The sequence below is a fragment of the Rutidosis leptorrhynchoides genome, chromosome 4 (genome assembly GCF_046630445.1).
Source record: "Rutidosis leptorrhynchoides isolate AG116_Rl617_1_P2 chromosome 4, CSIRO_AGI_Rlap_v1, whole genome shotgun sequence".
Classification (NCBI taxonomy): Eukaryota; Viridiplantae; Streptophyta; class Magnoliopsida; order Asterales; family Asteraceae; genus Rutidosis; species Rutidosis leptorrhynchoides.
This window is the reverse complement of record NC_092336.1, coordinates 94002070-94027496: the sequence shown is the minus strand read 5'-3', so window position 1 is coordinate 94027496 and position 25427 is coordinate 94002070. Positions and strand designations below refer to the sequence as shown.

The window sequence follows — 25427 nt, the reverse complement described above, 5'->3', positions numbered from 1 at the left end:
GTTTCTCTCTCTTAAAAGGGAAGAAAAGGAGGTCAATGGGGATGGCTTACTGGTGGAAGATGTTCGACTCCATAAATGGAATAAATAATTGAAACGGACAAAATTACCCTCACATGTGAGGGGTTAATGTTTAATAGATGATTTTAGTTACTCTGAGGTACCAACAACGTAATTCAAGTTAAATCTACGTACCAACCATGCAAACAAAATAGTTTAGGTGTTGTCATGATAATCTCAACAAACCACGGGTACCAACGACGTAATTTTTTCTTTTTTACTTTTTATTTACTTTTTTGAAGGTCTCGCCTTTGTTCTTTGATCACCAATCTTCTAGACAACTATGATCTGGGTTGAACTATAAAACAAACATATAGACGAATTAAATTTTCAATGTTCATGATATTCACTAGAAGTATTTTACAGATGTATACAACTTAATTAGTAATTAGATTATCGTGCGACTATTTCTAACTTTTTCCTGACCACCGTTGTTTTCGGTGGGGCTACTTCTTCTTTCGAAATGAGAAGAACCCACGATACGATGTTCATTGTACTGAGACCTTAGGCTATCTTGGTTCAACCTAACAACTTTTTAATCTTTGTTTAAATATGAATTAGGTTATTAACACAATATGTTATGCATATCAACTTACAAGACAATTGCTACACATCAAGCATGTCATCTTTATATCCTTGATCAAAATAACAACTTGGTACAAGCATAACTCATCAATAAAGAGGATCCCTTGATATTGTAAAACCAGTGGGAAGATCAAACCCTGAAACGAAATCGTCTCCAAAGATTGCTGCACCAGCCGCCAATGCTCCAGCACCTAACCCCATTGCAAAACCAGGTCCAGCCCTTGCTTCTGGTCTTGTTCCAGGCATGTTGATGTAATTCGGTCGAAAGTTGTCTATTGAAGATGTCGGCATATAGCCAACATTATAAGGTAGTGGTGCTTGTTGATGGTAACTTGGTCCTACCACAGGTGGTGGTGGTTGGTGGTGGTAACTTGGTCCTACCATAGGTGGTGGTTGATAGTTGGATCCTCCTGTTAACGAAAAATTCGATGTAATTGCAGCTCGAGGTTGGTTGTAGCTTGGCCCTGGTGACAACGGGTTTGGATAATTTGTTTGCAGACGGTTTTCTGAATGACCAATTTGTGATGGCAAGTTCACACCAGGGTCGCGAATCCTTAGCTTGATCCCAACGTCATCATCTGTTCATATTGAAAAATTTACTAGTTAAATATCCAAACAGGTTACTAGTCACAACACCATTTTTCATAAAAATTAACAAAGATAAGCTTCTCACAAAAGCATAACAATATCCAAAAACAATTATTGTCATAGGTCAAGAACTAGTGTTGTCGGTTTTTAAGCTAACTATTGTTTATTTTTTTTTTGGGTAAAGGGTAAAATTTACCCGGTGAAATATATTAAACTCAAATCAAAGGATTACACAGTTAAGCTCAAAAAACACTAAGGGTAGAGCCCAAAGTCAGAAAACCAGACCAAATGGTCACAACCAAGCCACATGAGCACGCAGGCTCACACTAAAACAACTAGACGCCTACCCTTACGGGACTTTCCATGCATCCTTCATTAACTTCACTTGCCTTGAATTCTTCCATTTAAGAGCCATAATTTTCAGCCGAACCATAGAAAAGATAGCAGCGACGACCTTACTATACGATCTAGCATCCTTTTTGAATAACCTTTTATTTCGCTCTTGCCAAATCATATACACAGCCGCACCAAACAAGAGCTTTGAAACGATACTACAAACAGTTCTTCTTGCTGCGCAGCTTCTGATCGAATCAACAAAGTCAGTCCAATCATTTCCTGCAACATTAACCCTCACGCTACTCTTAACATATTTCCAAACCTGCGCTGCAAATGGACATCGAAAAAAAAGATGCAGGTGCGAATCGGGTTCAGCGTGACAAAAAGGGCAAAGAAGAACAACACTTGCCCCAATCTCCCATGGTTTTAATTTGTCTTGAGTCTTTAAGTTTTCACCAAAAAGGAGCCAAACCAAGAAAGAATGTCTAGGGATGCATTGTGGAAACCATACAATTGGGAACCAGTTAACCGGATCAGATCTAGTACGAATGGTGTTCCACACTATGCCTACCGAGAAATGTACCAAGTTACCTGCATAATCTCTCCATCGAATTGAATCTGGATCATTAGACAAGACAGGCGTATTAATATTGCGCAACCCAGGGTATTTAGAATACCATTCATTTGGCCAATTCCAGCCATCTTGCGAAACAATATCACAAATTTTCGCTTCTCTAGAATATCCTGCATTCAAGATATCTCTGTTAGAAATAAAGTTAGCAAGTGGCCCATAGTCACTACAAGCATCATGCCACGCTGAGACAGTAACACCATCTCCAACATTATAAACAAAACGATCACGTATATAATCTCTAATACTCAGAATCTTGCGCCAACTAACACTTGCCCCAGCAACAACCGGAGCATCCCAAAAGCTTCTACCCTTAAGGCGGTATGTGTGCACCCATTGAACCCACAACGATTGTTTGTTTGTCAGCACACGCCAAATATGAGAAGCCATTAAAGCAACGTTCCACTCCTTCAATCTTTTAATACCAAGGCCACCTTCTTGTTTTGGAAGACAAACACGAGACCATTTAACCTTAGCCTTTCCCCGCTTCATTTCCCCTTGGCACCATATAAAACCCCTTAAAAGACCTTCAATTTCCTTGATAATAGCAATCGGGACAATGAACGCAGATTGCCAATAAAGTTGCATAGTCGTGAGAACAGAAGTAATCAATTGCACTCTCCCTGCATACGAAAGAAATTTGTTCTTCCAATCTGCGATACGATCTCTCACTCGATCCACAAGAATTTTGCAATCCCTATGAAATAAGCTTGACGACACAAGAGGGACGCCTAAGTATTTAACAGGAAGCGTGCCTTCATCAAAAGGCAAAATCTCCAAAATCGCAGCCTTAACCACGTTAGAAACATTAGCAAAAAAAGCCGTACTCTTTGCTAAACTAGGCACTAGACCCGAACAACGTTTAAATTCATCCAAAGCTTCCGCAATAACAGTTACCGATCCTGGGTTAGCATAAGAAAAAATAAACAGGTCATCTGCAAAACATAGATTAATAATGTTGAGCTTGTCACAGTTAGGATGAAAACGAAAATCTTCTAACTCAGTAGCGCGCCGATTAAGCATCAATGTCAAAGCTTCCATGACTAAAGTGAATAACAAGGGAGACAAAGGGTCTCCTTGTCTAAGCCCCCTTTTACCACGAAAATAGCCATGAAGCTCGCCATTAATACAAATAGAGAATGATGTTGACTTTACGCAAACCATAATCCAATCGACCATCACCTTCGGAAAACCAAAACGGACTAAAATATTCTCCAAAAAATTCCAATCTACCGTGTCGTAAGCTTTCTGAATATCGATCTTGAACGCACATCGTGGAGGCCCGTAGCTAAGATGATAATTTTTCATCAGATCTTGCGTAAGAAGAATATTATCAGATATACGTCTTCCCGGGATAAAAGCCGATTGATTAGAACTCACGATATCATCCAAACAACCCTTAATACGATTTGTGATGATCTTGCTAATAAATTTGTATAAAACGTTGCAACACGAAATCGGGCGATAATCCGTAACTCTGTTCGGAGTGGTCACTTTTGGAAGTAAAGAAATAATAGTGTGATTTAATTCCTTGAGTAATTTTCCATTATGTAAAAAACCACGAACTGCCGAAGTTATATCATCACCAATAATATCCCACGCCGCTCTAAAAAACTCAGCCGTAAAACCATCCGGTCCCGGCGACTTATTAAGGGCACATTCAAAAACCACATCCTTAACTTCTTGCATCGACACCTCTCGAACCATAAATTCAGCTTTAACAGTCGGGATAGTTTTGACAAACAACTCCTCAGGCCGATTAATAGTATCCACTGGAGAAGCAGAACCAATAAACGTTTCATAATGCTTAACAAATAAGTCTGGAACCTCGTTACCTTCTCTAATCAGCCCCGCATCATCCATGATTGCTTGAATACGGTTTCTGTGTCTACGGCCCTTGACCACATTGTGAAAATAACGAGTATTAAAATCTCCTTCACGTAACCAATCAACTTTCGCTTTTTGCTTCAAGAATAGCTCCTCCTCTAAACAAGCCTCATTATATTCTTTTAAAATACAACTTTCCTCCTCGCGAATAGAGGCGGAATCTGGCCACTTGTCTATTGTTTATGGAACAGCCTTTGAAACCCGACCTAAATACTATGTTTGGTAAGGAGCTCTTTGGAGCTTCTAGATTTTATGAAAAAGTTTTTATCTCAAAAAATTCTTTGTTTGGTTAAAACACAGCTTAAAGTTTTTAGACGAAGAAAAAAGCTAGAAGCTCCTAAACTAGCGTTTAAGAAAAAGTTCTTAGCTTTTTGTCGGTTTACTCCCTTTTAAGTTTTAACAGTTAAGTTACTTTGACAAACACCTAAATACATTTAAAAAGCTAGTTTTGACAAACATACTCATGTAAATCGAAAGTATAAATAAGTACAAATACCTTAAGCCCGTGTGTCCATATGATCTAAAGCAAGAGTTAATAAATAAAAGATCTGATGTTATAATTCATATAGTTACCTTCATATGTACTATCCTCGTTTGTCTCTTGTGAAACTCGAAAGGAGACATCTACAAATCCTTGTGGTTTATTCGAATTCTTCTTTCTCAACTGAAAACTACCAACTTCTTCAACAGGCCGCAGAGTTTCGGAATTGTTCTTATGCTTATCAAGAAATTCTTTTAGCCCAACACTTGCAGTCCCCTGAAGTTTCTCTTTTAAAAAAACAGGATCTCTGCTATAAACTTCAACATTGAGGGCCAAATCATCAAACTTTGATTCTGAGTTATCAATCAAAGCAGAAAACTTGGTTTTCCATGTAGGATTTGCATTCCCAGAAGCATCAATATTTGTGCAATACTTGTTGTTGGGATCAATCCACCCAACAGCAAACCATTGGAGCTTCCATAATGATGAAGTTCTGGTGAGTCCTCTAGCAGATATCAAGCATATTTCAACCCAAATTTTGCCCATTTTTGGAGTATTTGATATTGATCAAGAAAAAGGGTATGTGAAGTTTGATTGTTTAGCATAGAATATGGATTAAAGTAAGGCACTTTCCATCATTTCAGAAGGGTGCTTTACTTTATTGTCAAGAAAGTCTTGGAATTGGTCTTCTTAGTGCTTAAAGAATCAACCTTTTTGTTGGTATCAAGTAAAGCATTATAAATGCATTTACACAAGACAAGAATATAAAATAGTCAAAAAGCTTAGAGCAGTATAATAAAGGCGTTGATGACCTTTTAGCATAAAATGGGCGTTTTATCAAATAAAAAATATGGGCTTAGTCATTAGAACGTCTCGAATGGTTCTATTTCAAACTATCAAATAATGAACTCTGAATGACACAACTATGCTTACAGTGACAAAGAAACGGAAACATATTAAGAAATTACAAATTTGTATGATGTATATTTTCTTAAAAGAGTTATACAATGCAGAGACGAATATAGCACAAATAAAGCATTTACGCTATAACCACTTATATTTATCTTTCTCTAATGAGGACAGAGGTTAATAAAATCACCCTCGTATCGTTCTAAGTGAAACAAGATTCTTATGTCATATTGACATTCTTTTATATATATATAACTAAAAATATTGTAAAGATTAATTTACTCAATAATACATCAGTAGATAGGATTCCTTTTTTTTTTTTAATAATTAATCAATATTAGGATATTCTAAGTGGTGGAACCATTAGTAATTTCCTACCAGCCCTTTTAACTGTATGATTACCCGTTCTGGTATACATCATTGTTGTTGATCTAAGTATGTCATCTCCAAATCCACATGCCTTGAAGAAATCCCTGAGGACAAAACAGACAATTCACACTCTAGTTAGCAACTTAGCATACATGTTGTATTTTGTGTTTCTAGGTCAAACAACTTTATCTTTTCGTGTTTTTAGACCACTCATATTTGAAAATGATTTTGTAGGTCATCCAAGTTCGTGTGTTGTTCCATTCGTACCAAATCTAACTAAAATCTCATGAGAAAATTGTAAAAAAATAACACAGATATCTAAGCTTTTCTTAATTAACATTATTTAAATAACGATTAGTTGTTACCAAACACATAAGTATTTGCATTTTTAATATAATATTTTTTTGAAAGAATTTTTAGTCGAATTTGGTATAAATGGAACATGTGAACTTGAAAGACCTACAAAATCATTTTCAAATATGGGTGGCCTACAAAATCATTTTCAAATATAGGTGACCTACGAACACAAACCAATAAACTTTGTTGGCCTCCATATATATAAACCCAACTTTAAAAATATAATTACTATTTACCCATCCCATAAACATTACTTCAAAAACTATGGTAGTAGTAACTTACATTTCTTGATCAGAACAAAGAGCTGCTATGTCATATATGCCTTTATTTGTAAGCAATCTGCAACAAAGATGAGCCTTTCATAAGCTATGCTCACAAAGCTTGTATACAGAAGCGGCATGTTCAACCCGTTTGCACAATGGTTATAACTTATAAAAGATATTGAATATCCGGAAAACATTGTTTCAGTGCAACCCAATCCATTTTGAGTTGTTGACCCACATCAAAATGACTCTTATTGACCTGAAGGGGTGTTACCCAACATGACATGTCCATTTTTCCACCTCTAATGTATAGATGGATCAAATAACAGCAAATGCTGCAAACTGCTTTGATCAGATTATAGTTATAGAATCAAATATTATATGCGAACCGTATAATCCTTTGAAGAATCAATCGCCCAATTCCTCTACCTTGTAACGAAGGAATAACCTACAAAATCATCAATACAAATACATACACTAATTAATATAAATGTAACATCAAAATATTTAAACTATCAACATTTATAAACCAATATCTGCAGGATCACATAAACTCAACTTAAAAACAAGTATTTCAGTCTAATGAAGCTAACATTGAATAACCAAACTACCAGCACTATATGTAAAGATTTAATAAGAATAAATGATTAACATTTACGTATAAGGATTCATTGAAAAAATTTAATTACCATGACGTCATAAATAGAAGCAGTTAATCCATGATCAGAAACAGCTCTACCAAATCCAACTAACTGTCCACTTAACGGTGTTAACGGAATCATTCTCCGGTACCAATCACCACCACTACCTCTATCCAAATTCTCACTTAACGCCGTTACAACTTCCGGTCTAGTGAAAACGGAAACAACAACGGAGCTGTTCGATACAGCGACGCGAAGTTTATCAACGTCGACCGGCTCCACACGTCCGTCCGACAACAAATTGGGGAAACGGTGGCACGAATGATTACAGGAACTGTAGAGATCTCGTAAATGAACCGGATTTATATCAGATATACTCGTTGATATGAAAATTGGTGGCGTGGGTGGCCGGCGGTTGCGGTGGTGGAGTGATGGTTTGTGGTTGTTGAATATTTTGGCCGGCGGTAGGGTATGAAATCTTGTGACCGCCATGACCATATCTCTAAATATGTCAGTCAATTACGTACTCGTAGTATTTTTATTCTTTTAATATTTATTTTTTAGTGAAATATATAAATAATACTCGTAAGAAGTGGTCTCATTGGATCGGAAAAATGTAGTTAAGACACGTTTGCTAATCAAAGATAAGAAGTAGGGTCAGTAGGGGAAACTACGAATATTGAATTTCTTTTAATATAAAAAATATTGAATTTCTGGTGTGTTTGCACTCTATCTGTTTGATGAAATGCCAAGCATGGATCTTTGACGATTATTAATCACACTTGTCTGTCAGATTGAAAATTATGTGGTTGTGAGTTTACAGTTAATTATGCTTTTGGTCAGTATCGTAATTGGTTCCAAAAAATGAGGCATTTGGCAAGCATTTCAACTCAATCGTTGTCTGAGTCGAAGAAGAACATGATTTATCAGATGGACAAAGTTTTGATAAAAGATTGATTAGTAGTTTGATTACCTTTCATGTATCAGTCATTAGCGTTGCATTAGATATGTTATGATTTGCTTACTATGTTGAAACACGATGAGCTAATAAGTTGTAGAGTATTTGACGAATTCTGGTAATAGGAATAGAAATAGGAAATTAATAAGTTTATGAGATGTTTATAAAAACAATCCTAAACAGCCCTAAAGGTTTTTTGGCATTATTTATATGATCATGGTAAAAATTTTAATCCGTTGTAAAAAATTTAGTATAAGGTGTAAATTGGTAATTTATTCAGCATAAGCAAATTGCCATGGGTAGCTATCCCTTCCCTTTAAACAATTCAAGGCAATATCTTTTTAGAATATTTGAAGTCAATTGGATCCCCAGCTTGATGATTCTAGGACCAAGTGGGAAATCGATTAGGACAAATGGGCACGAACTTTTTTCGTTATATGGTGCTCAAGGTTTTGGGTTTAGAGAGTTAAAGATCACTAAGATAGGAAAAATCTTTAATAAAAGAGAAGGATGCTTTGCCACAAAAAGTAATGGAATATAAGCTTGAACACATTCTTAAACTAGACATGGCAAAAACATATGTGTCTGATTTCTGCAAGAAACAATAGACGTTTTGGGTATCTTCTTGCATAGAGTACACGTAATAGTCGATATAAACTACCATTTGTGGAATTTCTGAATGAGGATGTTGACACCATGCCCATGGTGTACAACCATTCTATAAGTACCGGGAATAGGTGAAGTTAGAAGTGATTAGTGACACGACTACTTTCAACTGCGCCATAGCAAAGATGCGTCTTAAGCAAGACCAAGCACTTACTCCAAATGGAACATATGCTTATGCAATTTTGCACGCTTTGGTTACACCATAAGTGAACCTCCAAATTTGGATGTGAATCAACATCAAGTGATTAGTAATCGATATACATTCCTAGTCTTAAGGAATATAGTTGTATCTTTATGTTAGTCTTGTATATCACTACTTTGTAGCTAGTTTGTTATCTCCTGTACACTATATAAACTATTGAATACAATGTACAAGATACACTTTTTATAATTCATTATATGGTATCAGCCTAAACCCTAACTCTCTCTCAATCTTTAGCCGTCATCTACCTCGCCTCTTTTCATCATGGCCGGTGCATCTTCTTCAACCGATGCCTCTGATTCTCCTCTTCCCCTCGCCACCATTCTTCACATGCTTTCCATCAAGCTTTCCTCCACTAATTACCTATTATGGCACAAACAAATGGTTCCTTTGCTTGCCTATCAAAAGCTTACCGGTTACGTCGATGGTACTCTTCCTCAACCTCCGGCCACCATTACTAATGGCACGGTTACTTCTCCCAATCCTGAATACACCTCTTGGGTTGCTGGAGATCAGCGTGCACTCATACTCATTCAATCATCCCTAACTGAAGAAACTATGGCCGAAACTCTCGGTCATTCAACCTCTCATGCTGTCTGGAAAGCGCTTGAAACCGCCTACCGTCATGATTCAATGGAACGCACACATACTCTCCGTGATTCTCTTCGTACTCTCAAGAAAGGTACTGCCACCGTTCCTGAATATTCCAGGAAATTTAAAAACATCTGTGATCAGTTACAGGCTATTGGTCATCGCTTGGAAGAAGATGATAAATATCATTGGTTTCTATGCGGTCTTGGACCCTCCTTTGAAACTTTTTCAACGTCTCAGCGATTGAAGAGTGATCGACCTTCGTTTCGTGATTTGGTTTCTCAAGCAGAAAGCCACGAAATTTTTCTTCAATCAATCACGGAATCAAATACCACTCCGGTTGCTTTCAATACTACTTCTTCGGTTAACTCTGCTCCTTCTTCTAACCGTGGACGTGGTAATTATACTCGAGGTTCTTCTAATCGTGGTCGTGGCCGTGGTTCTTATACTCGTCGACCACCGCATTGTCAATTGTGCCGCAAGAATGGCCATTATGCAAATTCATGCCCTGACTTCTCCACTGTTGCTCGCTCCTCTAATACAATTGATGCAAATTTTGTTGATGCTTTTCAATCACAGTGTAATACGTCTCCCGATTGGTTTGTTGATACCGGCGCTTCCGCTCACATGACGCCTACTGCCACTCAACTTGATGCTTCTACCTCTCACCCGGGTAACGATGTTGTTTATTTTGCAAATGGAGAACAGTCTCCTGTTTCTCACATTGGCAAATTAAAACTATCACCTCACATCTCTCTTCTTGATGTTTTAGTTGTACCTAAACTCAAGAAAAATTTACTATCTGTTAGCAAATTAACTCATGATAATCAAGTTGACGTTTTATTCTCTAATCCTATGTTTATCATTCAGGATCGACTTTCCAAGAAAACTCTCGCAACAGGAAGACGTAAGAATGGCTTGTATGTCTTAGAGCGAAGTCAACATGCTTTTTTGGCCAAGCTCTCCTCAAAACGCACACAAGCTTCTTTTGATTTATGGCACAATAGATTAGGGCATGTGTCACATGATGTTATTTCCATTTTGAATAAACATGGTTGTTTGTCTTTTACATCCGTTTTACCGAATCCTAAGTTGTGTTCTTCTTGTCAATTAGCTAAAAGCAAACGATTACCTTTTGATATTAATTTGAAACGTTCTTCACATCCTTTGGATTTGATTCATTGTGATTTATGGGGTCCTTCTCCCCTTATGTCTATAGATGGCTATCGCTATTATGTTATTTTTGTTGACGATTATTCCAGGTTTACGTGGTTTTATCCTCTAAAGGCAAAGTCTGAATTTTCTAGCATTTTTGCTACCTTCATGGCACTCGTGCAAACACAATTTGAACGCAAAATTAAAGTTTTTCAGTCCGATGGTGGAACTGAATTCACGAACAGCGCTGTTCGAGATATGCTAGTCAAAAATGGTACGCATCATCGGTTTTCTTGCCCGTATACGCCACAACAAAACGGGCGAGCTGAACGAAAGCATCGCCATGTAACTGAAACGGGATTGGCACTCTTGTTTAATGCTCAAGTTCCGGCAACTTATTGGTCTCATGCCTTTGGATCTGCGGTTCATATTATAAATCGTCTTCCATCCAAGCTATTGAACTACAAATCTCCATATGAGCTACTTTATTTCACTAAACCCAACTATGCAAACTTTCGGGTTTTTGGGTGCTGTGTTTTTCCTTATCTCAGGGACTATTCGACAAATAAATTGGCACCTCGTAGTGCCCCTTGTGTTTTCATCGGTTATAGCACTCAGTACAAAGGATACCGCTGTCTTGATTTGTCCACACGACGTATTTACATCACTCGCCATGCCCAATTTGATGAGACATCCTATCCATTCAAGGGCCAAACTTCAAATGCCATGCCCTTGCTTTCCACTTACTGTGATAAAATTTCACCTCCGGTTCTATCCCCTCCGCAAACATCACCTACCAAGCCATCACCGGTTGTCTCATCTCCTTGTGATTTATGTAACGATACACCACCAGTTCATCATGATCCTCCTATCCCTCAGCCTGCTTCACCACCGCCTGTTACCAATACGTCTACCATCTTGCCGACTCATCCTATGACCACTCGTTCTAAAAGTGGTATTTTCAAACCAAGATATGTTGCGGATCTCACTTATCTTAAATCATCTCCTTTGCATCATGCTCTCTTTACTGCTACCGAACCCAAAGGTTTTAAAACTGCCGCAAAGGACCCGAAATGGTTTAGTGCTATGTGCGATGAAATGAAAGCTTTGAATTCCAACTCCACTTGGACCTTAGTTCCACGGCCTGCAAAATCGAATATTGTGGGTTCCAAGTGGGTCTTCAGAACGAAATTTCTTGCCGATGGTTCTATTGATAAGTATAAAGCTCGCTTAGTCGCTCAAGGTTTTACACAAGTGCCGGGCATTGATTATTCAACCACCTTCAGTCCCGTGGTTAAAGCTTCAACGGTTCGGGTTATTCTCTCATTAGCCATTTTAAATAAATGGTCCTTGCACCAACTTGACGTTAAAAATGCCTTTTTAAATGGCGACTTATCGGAAGTCGTTTATATGGAACAACCGCCTGGGTTTCTTGACTCTCGGTTCCCCAATCATGTATGTCGTTTGAACAAGGCTCTTTATGGCTTGAAACAAGCCCCTCGAGCTTGGTTTCAACGTTTAAGCTCCTTTCTTTGTAGCCTTGGTTTTATTTGTAGTCGGGCCGACACATCATTGTTTGTCTTCAAACAGGACTCTAATTTACTTTACCTCCTCGTTTATGTCGATGACATAATACTCACCGGCAACAATACGGCTATGGTTCAACAGTTTATTACTAGATTAAATAGAGAGTTCCTTATTACGGATCTTGGGAAACTTAACTATTTCCTTGGTCTCGAAGTTTCTTATCACAACTCCGGTCTGTTTTTGGGGCAATCAAAATATGCCCATGATATCCTAACTCGGGCACGTCTTCTGGATATTAAACCAACTGCTACGCCTTTATCCACCTCCACTTATCTCACTAGTAATGGGACGCCTTTCTCTAATCCAACTTTGTATAGATCATTAGTCGGAGCTCTTCAGTACTTAACTATCACGCGTCCCGACATTTCTTACGCGGTGAATCAAGTAAGCCAATTTCTTCATGCTCCTACAAACGATCACTTTCAGGCCGTAAAAAGGATTCTTCGATATGTTAAAGGGACAATCTCATACGGTTTATCTTTTCTACATGCTCCATCTGCAAATATTTTGGGCTATTCAGATGCAGATTGGGCACGATGTATTGAGACCCGTCGTTCAACTTATGGATACTCTATCTTCTTAGGTGGAAACCTTGTTTCTTGGAGTGCCAAGAAACAACCTACTGTGGCACGATCAAGTTGTGAATCGGAATATCGGGCCTTGGCAAATACCGCTGCTGAAATTGTGTGGCTTACGCATCTTCTTCGAGAGCTTCATGTTTTACCATCCGGTCGTCCGACTCTCTTATGTGACAACCGAAGTGCGCTCTTCCTAAGCCAAAATCCGATATCTCATAAGCGTGCAAAGCATATTGATATAGATTTTCACTTCGTACGCGAATTGGTTCTTTCGGGTAAATTGCACACCAAATATGTTTCCACCCATCTTCAACTAGCTGACATTTTCACCAAGAGTCTTCCTCGACCATTGTTTGAAGATTTTCGATCCAAGCTCCGTGTTGGACCTCCTCCCACTTCGCTTGTGGGGGGGTAATCGATATACATTCCTAGTCTTAAGGAATATAGTTGTATCTTTATGTTAGTCTTGTATATCACTACTTTGTAGCTAGTTTGTTATCTCCTGTACACTATATAAACTATTGAATACAATGTACAAGATACACTTTTTATAATTCATTATAATTAGTGATGATAAGCTTCAGACATTTCATTGCGGATGTAAGTTTGCCATTTTAGATACAATGCAAACAGCATCAAGTGCCATGATGCAACCCTACTTGTAAATTTATGTCCTACAAACTAAATGTTGGAAGCTTCGACGAGCCCAACACACCCACTATAGAGGACCTAGGTTATACTTACTCACTACACCAACACTTTGACGTTGGTTAGCCTTTAATTTTATAAATCTTTAGTGCACAATAATACTTAGGCGACAGTGTCGACCATATATCACTCAGGCGGTATAACCGACCATATATCACTTAGGCGGCAGAGCCGATCATATAATAAAAATAACACAAGTGCACTAAGAACTTAAACACCAACTAAGGCTTAACCGGGAAATTTAACAAAGAACACTTTTATTAATACAAAATACAATTACAATATTACTTACTTATAAGTTTTCTTTTCTCTAACTCACACTCTTCTTACTTCCTCACAACTCTCACACTACACAAATGAACCCATCACCTATATTTATACTACTCCATGGAAGTTTCTAGAAACTAGATATTTTCATGGATATATATAAATATCTAGATATTTTTATACATATAAATATCTAGATATTTCTTACACATATAAATATCTAGATTTTTCTTTACATTTTAATATTTAGATATTTTTCTATACATATTAATATCTAGATATTTTACCCATATACATTTACTAATTCCATATTATTCTAAATTTGCATTGTATTTTAACAGTAAATATTCACATCAACAGTGTCTCTTGACGTTATCTTTCACAAACAGCTTCACATATCAACTAATCGATCTCTTGCTATCAACTCTTCATATCTATTGAAACTTGAATCCGATTTGACCCGAAATCAGCCCGCCCACTAATTTCTTTGAGAGTTAATAAGGTGTACCACTAATTTTGCCATTCCAATAAAATTATGTTACAGTTTATATATCACGGATTACTAAATAATCATTACATTAGTTGTTAATGATATTTAACCATCCATCGTAAAGACTTTCATTAGTGGTTAATTAGAATTAACCATCCATTAATTTAATGATTAATGGAGACCCTTTAGTAGCTTAGTGATTACTATATGAATCGTATATGATGGAGATAAGATGCACATGCAAAGTGAGTACAAGATGTAATACATGCTAAGACTCTTATACACGTTGCTCGTGGTAGAAAATAGATAGAGAGAGATATACAAGATATTGTTCTTGTCTGGTTCATGTACGTTTGAGGCAAACAAGACAAGAGAATCTTAGGCGGTAAACTATGTAAAATTTTCTTTTGTGATTGTTTTACCCAACCGACGATATAAACAAACGATCTACCGCTCCAGCTTCCGCCATAGGTATTTGGGAATGTTCTAAATCTAGGGATGCATCCACGGAGAATGGGTATAGATTCTTATTATCAACGACTCGCTCGCCAAAAATATTATCCGCCAGGGCCCGTTGACCTGTCAACATTTAAATTATTTCGCTTGTGCCTATGACCCACGTATACCCATGACTCGCGAGCGAACACGCAAGTTTAAAACATATACATATTAGCTAATCAGTTTCCATAGATACCCATGAATCATGGATAAACCCGTGAATAATTATGAATTTACATTGAAACTATAAACATATTAATGTGAATTTAAATATATCTATGTGGGTTAAGGAGTATACACGCTGGTTTCACATATGGGTATCTCGGATTCACGTGTCGGATTTTACCCCTCGTGAGTATTATATATCCATCTCCGCCTGCGACCCGTCAACGGTTACAAAATTTTACCCTACACATACACATGGGTAAACGTTTTTGAATTTATCTGCCCATCACAGGTACGGATACCTGCCGGTCGCAGATTGTTTTTCTGCCCATTGCTATCCCCGTATGAATCCTCTATTTTCCTTCAACATCGTTATTTTAAGGATTTTATTAATTTACTCATAACAAGAGATGAGGACATGACAACATGGGCAAATAAAAACAATTATAAAATGGTTTAGTGATTGGCGTGTTCATATCCTCGCAAGAAGGTTTTAGGTTCAAACTTAATTAGCAACACATTTTGTGGTGCATCCTCAGTCGGTTATGTAGTGACCCGAACTTTTCCATGTTTTTATATATTAAATGAAATTGTTATTTACATGATTAAGTGTTTCCAACATGTTAAGCAATCAAACTTGTTAAGACTTGATTAATTGAAATAGGTTTTATATAGACAATTGACCACCCAAGTTGACCGGTGATTCACGAACGTTAAAACTTGTAAAAACTATATGATGACATATATACGGATATATATATATAGTTAACATGATTTTATGATAAGTAAGTATCTCATTAGGTATTTTAACAATGAGTTATATACATAAAAATTAGACTATTGAATTATGAAACTCGAAAACGATATATATAACGATTATCGTTATATCAACGTCTTACTAAATACATATGGATCATTTTAAGATATTGTTACATTATATAATAATGATAAATGATAAGTAAACATATCATTAAGTATATTAACAATGAACTACATATGTAAAAACAAGACTACTAACTTAATGATTTCGAAACGAGACATATATGTAACGATTATCGTTGTAACAACATTTAACTGTATATATATCATACTAAGATATATTAATATATCATAATATCATGATAATGTAATAATTTAACATCTCTTTAGATATAATAAACAATGGGTTAACAACATTTAACAAGATCGTTAACCTAAAGGTTTCAAAACAACATTTACATGTAACGACTAACGATGACTTAACGACTCAGTTAAAATGTATATACATGTAGTGTTTTAATATGTATTCATACACTTTTGAAAGACTTCAAGACACTTATCAAAATACTTCTACTTAACAAAAATGCTTACAATTACATCCTCGTTCAGTTTCATCAACAATTCTACTCGTATGCACCCGTATTCGTACTCGTACAATACACAGCTTTTAGATGTATGTACTATTGGTATATGCACTCCAATGATCAGCTCTTAGCAGCCCATGTGAGTCACCTAACACATGTGGGAACCATCATTTGGCAACTAGCATGAAATATCTCATAAAATTACAAAATATTAGTAATCATTCATGACTTATTTACATGAAAACAAAATTACACATCCTTTATATCTAATCCATATACCAACGACCAAAAACACCTAAAAACACTTTCATTCTTCAATTTTCTTCATCTAATTGATCTCTCTCGAGTTCTATCTTCAAGTTCTAAGTGTTCTTCATAAATTCTATAAGTTCTAGTTTCATAAAATCAAGAATACTTCTAAGTTTGCTAGCTTACTTCCAATCTTGTAAAGTGATCATCCAACCTCAAGAAATCTTTCTTATTTACAGTAAGATGTCTTTCTAATACAAGGTAATACTCATATTCAAACTTTGATTCAATTTCTATAACTATAACAATCTTATTTCGAGTGGAAATCTTACGTGAACTTGTTTTCGTGTCATGATTCTGCTTCAAGAACTTTCAAGCCATCCAAGGATCCTTTGAAGCTAGATCTATTTTTCTCATTTCCAGTAGGTTTATCCACAAAACCTAAGGTAGTAATGATGTTCATGACATCATTCGATTCATATATATATAACTACCTTATTCGAAGGTTTAAACTTGAAATCACTAGAACATAGTTTAGTTAATTCTAAACTTGTTCGCAAACAAAAGTTAATCCTTCTAACTTGACTTTTAAAATAAACTAAACATATGTTCTATATCTATATGATATGCTAACTTAATGATTTAAAACCTGGAAAGATGAAAAACACCGTAAAACCGGACATACGCCGTCGTAGTAACACCGCGGGCTGTTTTGGATTTGATAATTAAAAACTATGATAAGCTTTGATTTAAAAGTTGTTATTCTGGGAAAATGATTTTTCTTATGAACATGAAAATATATCCAAAAATCATAGTTAAACTCAAAGTGGAAGTATGTTTTTCAAAATGGTCATCAAGACGTCGTTCTTTCGACTGAAATGACTACCTCTTACAAAAACGACTTGTAACTTATATTTCCGACTACAAACCTATACCTTTTCTGTTTAGATTCATAAAATATAGTTCAATATGAAACCATGGCAATTTGATTCACTCAAAACGGATTTAAAACGAAGAAGTTATGGGTAAAACAAGATTGGATATTTTTTTATTGTTGTAGCTACGGAAAATATTGTAACGATTCTATACAAATCATATCCTAGATAACTTATATTGTATTATACATGTATTCTAATATATTATGTAATCTTGGGATACCATAGACACGTATGCAAATGTTTTGACATATCATATCGACCCATGTATACATATTATTTAGAACAACCATAGACACTCTATATGCAGTAATGTTGGAGTTAGCTATACAGGGTTGAGGTTGATTCCAAAAATATATATACTTTGAGTTGTGATCTAGCCTGAGATGTGTATACACTGGGTCGTGGATTGATTCAAGATAATATATATCAATTTATTTCTGTACATCTGACTTTGGACAACTAGTTGTAGGTTACTAACAAGGACAGCTGACTTAATAAACTTAAAACATCAAAATGTATTAAAAGTGTTGTAAATATATTTTGAACATACTTTGATATATATGTACATATTTGTTATAGGTTCGTGAATCGACCAGTGGCCAAGTCTTACTTTCCGACGAAGTAAAAATCTGTGAAAGTGAGTTATAGTCCCACTTTTAAAATCTAATATTTTTGAGATGAGAATACATGCAGCTTTATAAATGTTTTACAAAATAGACACAAGTACATGAAACTACTTTCTATGGTTGAATGATCGAAGCCGAATATGCCCATTTTTGCTTGGTAGCCTAAGAATTAGGGAACATCACTAATTTTGAGAATTAGTGCACGCCTAATTAACGTGAATCCTAAAGATAGATCTATTGGGCCTAACAAACCCCATCCAAAGTACCAGATGCTTTAGTACTTCGAGTTTTATATCATGTCCGATGGATGTCCCGGAATGATGGGGATATTCTTATATGCATCTTGTTAATGTCGGTTACCAGGTGTTCACCATATGAATGATTTTTTATCTCTATGTATGGGATGTGTATTGAAATATGAAATCTTGTGGTCTATTATTACGATTTGATAAATATATAGGTTAAACCTATAACTCACCAACATTTTTTGTTGACGTTTAAAGCATGCTTATTCTCAGGTGATTATTAAGAGCTTCTGTTGTTGCATGCTAATATATGGACAAGATTTGGAGTCAGCATGCTTGTATTATATTGTTTAAAACTGCATTCGAAATTTACTTTGTTGTAACATATTAAAATTGTAAACCAATATGTATTGGTAGTGTGTAAGTGTGATATTTTTAGATTATCATTTCTGATTATCTAGGTGGTGTCCTTTTAACCTTGTCGATAAAATAAATGTTATGGTTTGTTTTAAAAACGAATGCAGTCTTTGAAAAACGTCTCATATAGAGGTCAAAACCTCGCAATGAAATCAATTAATATGGAACGTTTATAATCAATATGAACGTGACATTTCAGTTGGTATCCGAGTGTTGGTCTTAGAGAACCAGAAATTTGCATTAGTGTGTCTTATCGAGTTTGTTAGGATACATTAGTGAGTCTGGACTTCGACCGTGTTTTCTTTAAAAACGATTGCTTAACACTTTTGTTGGAAACTATATGTAATTATTATGTGATATATTAACCTCTTAATATGTTTGATATTGTGTGATAGATGTCTACCACTAGTACAAATCCCATCGACTCACCTGATAATAATGAAGAGTCGAATATACTTTGGGAAGATTCACAAATTCCCGAAGAGGAATCAGAAGAGGAGGAACCGAAAGAGGAGGAACCGGAAGAAGAGGAACCGGAAGAGGAGGAACCGGAAGAAGAAGAGGTTTCGAAGGAAGAAATATTGATACCTACAGTAAATCGATTAAATAAAAGAAAATCCTCAACCAACGGACCAACGTTAAAAATGGTCAATGGTGTTTCCGCCAAGGAAGCAAAATATTGGGAAGATTACCAATTTTCCGATGAATCGGATCCCGATGAGGATTCCGATGATATTATAGAAATTACCTCGACCCAATTTAATAAAGCAAAAGAAAATAATAAGGGAAAAGGTATAAAAATAGAGAAACCTGATTCCAACCCCGATGAACTTTATATGTATCGGCAACGTCCGTATTTCCTAAATTGTAACAATAACCCGGGAACCTCTAAACCACCAGGTTTTTCTAAACCATTGTGGAAAACGACAGCTCGTATTAGAGGAACACCATATATCCCTAGAAAATTAGAAAAACGAACCAAGTCCGAAGAAGAAGAAACCAGTGATTCAGATTAGAGGGTTGTAATCATGTTATGTATTATGTGTATTGTAGTGTGCTTGTCCTTTTATGTTCTATGTAAAAATTGCTTGTATTGTTTGTTAATTATCTTTCACGAATCTAATCCTTGTCTATTTTACAGTATAAAAATAAAATGGACGTTAAGGATAGACAACCGAATATTTTAGAAGACCTACCAGAGGATATGATTGAGGAAATCTTGTCTAGAGTCGGTCAGAATTCATCAGCACATTTAGTTATGGCGAAATTAACTTGTCAAACATTTGAAAGACTTTCTAGAAATGCCTTAGTTTATAAAAGGCTTTCCTTTGATAGGTGGGGTATATCACATTGGGGAGACCGTAAGTTACGCCGTGTTTTCTTTAAAGCGTTAAATGCGGGGAACCCAAATGCAATTTTACGCTACGAATTAAGAACCTATTTTGACTCAACATATCCCAACATAGAATTTCGTGAGTTAGAAAGAGCTTCTAACATGCAACATAAAGAAGCATGTTATGCTTACGGGTTAATAATGTTCGCTTCTCATCAAATTGAGAAAAAGAACATTGGGTTGCAACTTTTAAATAAAACATTCCCACAAGTGACGGACTCGGTAGTTGAGATGAGAAACAAGGTTTTTAGATTGTTACGGGGCTGTTGGGCATTACGAAACCCTCGTCCTTTTGACAACATTACAACATGCTGCCTAGCAAATGGTCATAATGGTTAATTTCCACCAAAGTAAGGATGGGAAGTCATCTTAGTAAAACCAGAATGCATGACTTGTTTCTGGACTTATGAATTACGTGTCTTTATTTCTTTTGTTAAACAACTTGCGTATTAACTAGAATTGCCTTTATAGCTGCCAAGTAGCAATGTTATTATGTGTTATATTTCATCCTATATGTATAATAGTGGTATTGTAAGTTGTAATATTTTTGTATAAAGTTTGAACGCGAAATTTTATTGTAATAAGTTTTTCATATAGAAGCATAGTAGTTGAGTTGTATAGTAACTAGTAAGTATGAATTTAACGGGTAGGTACTACCCGAATTAAAACTATAAAATGCTAATATGAAGAAAAAGCTTTTATAAATAAGTTCATATAATGCTACGAAATACTATTAACTACTCTTAAATTCTATATGATTAACTCAATTCTTTTGGCTATTTTTGAAGGAAATGGCACCGGCAACTCGTCAGAACTTGAACATGAGTGAGGAAGACTTCCGTGTTTTCCTTGCAGCAAACATAGCCGCAGTACAGGCTGCGATGCAAAATAACAATAACTCTGGATCTAGCAGTGGAACTAATTCCACAAGAAATCCTGTAGGATGCTCCTACAAAGAATTCACTGCCTGCAAACCTTTGGAATTTGATGGAACCGAAGGACCAATTGGATTGAAACGGTGGACCGATAAGGTCGAATCGATGTTTGCCATAAGTAAGTGTATTGAAGAGGACAAAGTTAAGTACGCTACACATACCTTCATAGGTACGACGTTAACATGGTGGAATACCTATCTAGAGTAGGTAGGACAAGATGCTGCTTACGCACTACCATGGTCAGCATTCAAGCAATTGATGAACGAGCAGTATCGTCCCATAAACGAGGTCAATAAGCTCAAGGTAGAGCTTAGAGGATTACGAACGCAAGGTTTTGATATCACCACATACTAACGACGATTCACAGAATTGTGCCTATTATGTCCCAGAACGTTCGAAGACGAAGAAGAGAAGATCGACGCATTTGTAAAAGGGTTACCGGAAAGAATTCAAGAAGATGTGAGTTCACACGAGCCCGCCTCCATACAAAAGGCAAGTCAAATGGCTCACAAATTAGTGAACCAAATCGAAGGAAGGCTTAAGGAACAGACGACCGAAGAGGCTAACATGAAACAAGTCAAGAGAAAGTGGGAGGAAAACAATGACAAGAGTCACCAATACAACAACAACAATCACAACCACAATCGCAATAACTATCCCAATAACCGTAACATCAATCGCAACAACAACTTCAACAAACATCCCAACAACAATTACAATAATCCTCCCAATAACAATAACAACCGCAACAACAACAAAAATCAGAAATAGCAATGCCAAAGGTGTGAAGAGAATCACCCGGGGTTCTGCACAACATTTTGCAACAGGTGTAAAAGAAATGGTCATAGCGCGACAAAGTGTGAGGTCTACGGACTAATGTATAACAGAACTAAAGGAACAAATAATGCTGGAACGAGTAATGTCAGAACAAGTAGTGTCGGAGCAAGTACTACCAACGTAGTCTGTTATAAATGTGGAAAACCGGGCCAAATTATTAAAAACTGCCCAAATCAGGGGAATACTAATGGGCAGGGCCACGAAAGAGTTTTCAATATTAATACAGCAGAAGCGTAGGAAGACCCGGAGCTTGTTACGGGTACGTTTCTCATTGACAATAAATCTGCTTATGTTTTATTTGATTCGGGTGCTGATATAAGCTATATGAGTAGAGATTTTTGTGCTAAACTAAGTTGCTCACCGACGCCCTTGGATAATAAATTTTTACTCGAATTAGCAAATGGTAAATTAATCACAGCAGATAATATATGTCGAAATCGAGAAATTAAACTGGTTAGCGAAACATTTAAGATTGACTTGATACCAGTAGAGTTAGGGAGTTTTGATGTGATAATCGGTATGGACTAGTTGAAAGAAGTGAAAGCAGAGATCGTTTGTTACAAAAATGCAATTCGCATTATACGAGAAAAAGGAAAACCCTTAATGGTGTACGGAGAAAAGAGCAACGCAAAGTTAAACCTTATTAGTAACCTGAAGGAACAAAAACTAATAAGAAAAGGTTGCTATGCTGTGCTAGCACACGTCGAGAAAGTCAATTCCGAAGAAAAGAACATCAATGATGTTCCCGTCGCAAAAGAATTTCTCGATGTATTTCCGAAAGAATTGTGACGACCCGGGAATTTTCGACCAAATTTAAACTTAATCTTTATATGTTCCGACACGATAAGCAAAGTCTGTGATGTTGAATCTCGAAAACTTTGAAACTAGGTTCATATATTCAATTGACCTTCGACTGTTCTCGACGATTCACGAACAACTAGTTGTAAATAAATACATGTACATTATATATATATATATATATATATATATATATATATATATATATATATATATATATATATATATATATGTATAGATATAATAATTTGAAATACTATATGAGATAATATATGATTTAATTGTTGAAAATAAATATGTAAAATATTATGCAATGTAATGAAAGCTATTATTATAAATGAATAGATATATATGTAAATATTTCTTGTAAATATATATAATTATATTAAAAAATATATAATATATTTATTTTAGTAGTTAAAACTTGCTATTTAAAACTGTTTGCATATAGAAAGAGGATATATTAAAAATAACTGATTTCGAGCCTAATTAGTAAACGTCAGTAACACACGGTTGACGTTTCGTTAGTTTTAATATAGATCTAATACATGTTCATGAATGATTAAGATAAAAGTTGGACTGTAAATTGATTACGAAGATTTTAGATTTATTATAAATATTTTTACATTTTTAAGATTAAATATTAGTACTCCGTACACATAAATTGGAACAGAAAAATAAACAATTATCAAACCTTTTTGATCAGATTTCAAACAGGTAATGAGTGAATTAATTAATTATATTTAAACTAAAAATTTGAGATTTTTAGGAACACTTTTATACGTTAACTGTTTAGCAATGGACACGATATTGCGTTCCCGTGACAACTGTCGGCACATAAAGTTGCTGTGTACTCTGTATTATTGCCAATTCATATCCCATCCATCACATGGTATGATTATATTATATATTAATTATTATTATATTATTATTATAGTTATTTTATTATTATTAAAATTACATCACAGTTATATATAAAGATGTGAGATGTGTATAACACCATCACCATCTTTTATTGTTTTGAACCAAGAACCCAAAACCAATCTCTTTCAATCAACGACCACTCAACACCCATTCAATCACGATGGCTACCACCTTCACATCGAGCCACCACCACCATGCCCGATCACCATCTCCGTTGAACCGCCATCACCCTTGACATCCTCACCATACTCTCGGTTTGGTTGAAACCGAGAAACACCATCACACATCACCTACCCCTTCAAGCTTCCATTGTTTGTCTAAACACCACCACCATCCTCCCTAAACCCATCACCTAACCATCGTGGGTCATAACCACCATCAATTAAACGGACATCATCACCAACCACTTTCCTCACCGTTTAAACCACAACCTCCATCTCACTCTCTCTCTCTCTCTCTAACTCACTATATCTCTCTCTCACCTCCATTTTTTTTATTTCGTGAACATCGATCACCACCACCATAACCTGCAAGCTGCTTAATCTACTTCCTTGCTGTTTATATCGAGAACACCCATAACCACATCATCATATTTAAGTTACACCTAATACTACTGTGGTTAGGTTTCTAAGCTCAACAACCACCGGTATCACCACCATCCTTCAATTCTTTGGCCACCATTTGACCACTATCTCTGCTGTTCTCCAGCCCCGAATCCACCATCAAATAACCATTGTAAGTCGGCTGTTTTACAACCCAAAATTACCACTCAAAAACCATCATAACCACCACTGTTTTAGTGATCTTTACCTTCTGTTGACTATTCGTATATTTAGGTTTCAACCACTGTAATCCACCACCAAATCACCACAACTGCTACACTCATTAACTGTTGCTACTACTATTATTTTTCTGTTTCTGTTACGGGTTGAACATATCGCCATCGTTGATGATGAGGTCGATGTTGATCGTGATTTTATGTAATAGAAAAATAAAGATGTGGTATGATGATATATCACGATGAAGGTGTTTATGAATAAGATGATGCTGTGATGGCGAACGATATGATAATGATAATTTCGATGTTAAAAATATTGATGATAATGGTGATGCTAGGCAGTGAGAAAATGATAAATAATTAGTATATGTTAAATAAATTAAATGTTCAGAGTATAACAAGAAGTAACATGATGGTTCGATGGTTTAAGTAGGTGTTTAGTAGGCGAGTGATCCTGTGTTCGAAACTTGGCTACGTCGTATTTTATTTTTTTCAACAAATAGCAGCTGTAAAGATTGGGCCATAGCCACGCTTGGGCTGTTTAAATGAAGGCCAGCCCAAAAAGTCGATTAATGGAGAGAAATTTCTGATGGGCTGAAGTAAACAAATTATATAAATTAAGCTGTGATTAAAGATAGAAAAGTAAGAATGGATGGATGGTCTAGGGTGTTTGCATCATTCGAAGGTTCGCGAGTTCGAGCCTGGGCAGTGGCGTACTCTTTTTTTTAGAAAGCTTATTATTGAGGTAGTTATCTTATATTTGTTATTATTATATTGTTATTATTATTGTTGTTGTTATGATTAATTGATGTTTTCCCTAAATACTAATAACATGATTATTATTATCATTAGTATTAGGATTACTATTTTTTTTTTATAAATATTATTATCATTATTACTATTATGATTAGGATTACAAAGCGATGTTATACAAGCTTTAATTATTGGTTTAGAAATTTAACGTGAAGATTTTGA

At 35.8% G+C, this 25427-nt stretch overlaps 2 protein-coding genes across 2 annotated transcripts; both read right to left on the bottom strand.

The window, feature by feature from the left end:
• Positions 1–538: 538 nt before the first annotated feature.
• LOC139839945 (uncharacterized) lies at positions 539–5470 on the bottom strand. Its single transcript, XM_071830160.1, has 2 exons — positions 4658–5470; positions 539–1220 (listed from the first exon to the last, which is right to left on the bottom strand). Exons 1-2 carry the CDS (start codon positions 5109–5111, stop codon positions 730–732), a joined length of 945 nt encoding a protein of 314 aa, XP_071686261.1. The 5' UTR covers positions 5112–5470; the 3' UTR covers positions 539–729.
• A 197-nt stretch (positions 5471–5667) lies between these two features.
• On the bottom strand, positions 5668–7637 carry LOC139839946 (GCN5-related N-acetyltransferase 3, chloroplastic). The gene is made up of 4 exons (XM_071830161.1): positions 7153–7637; positions 6853–6911; positions 6483–6539; positions 5668–5947 (listed from the first exon to the last, which is right to left on the bottom strand). Exons 1-4 carry the CDS (start codon positions 7600–7602, stop codon positions 5812–5814), a joined length of 702 nt encoding a protein of 233 aa, XP_071686262.1. The 5' UTR covers positions 7603–7637; the 3' UTR covers positions 5668–5811.
• Positions 7638–25427: the final 17790 nt, after the last annotated feature.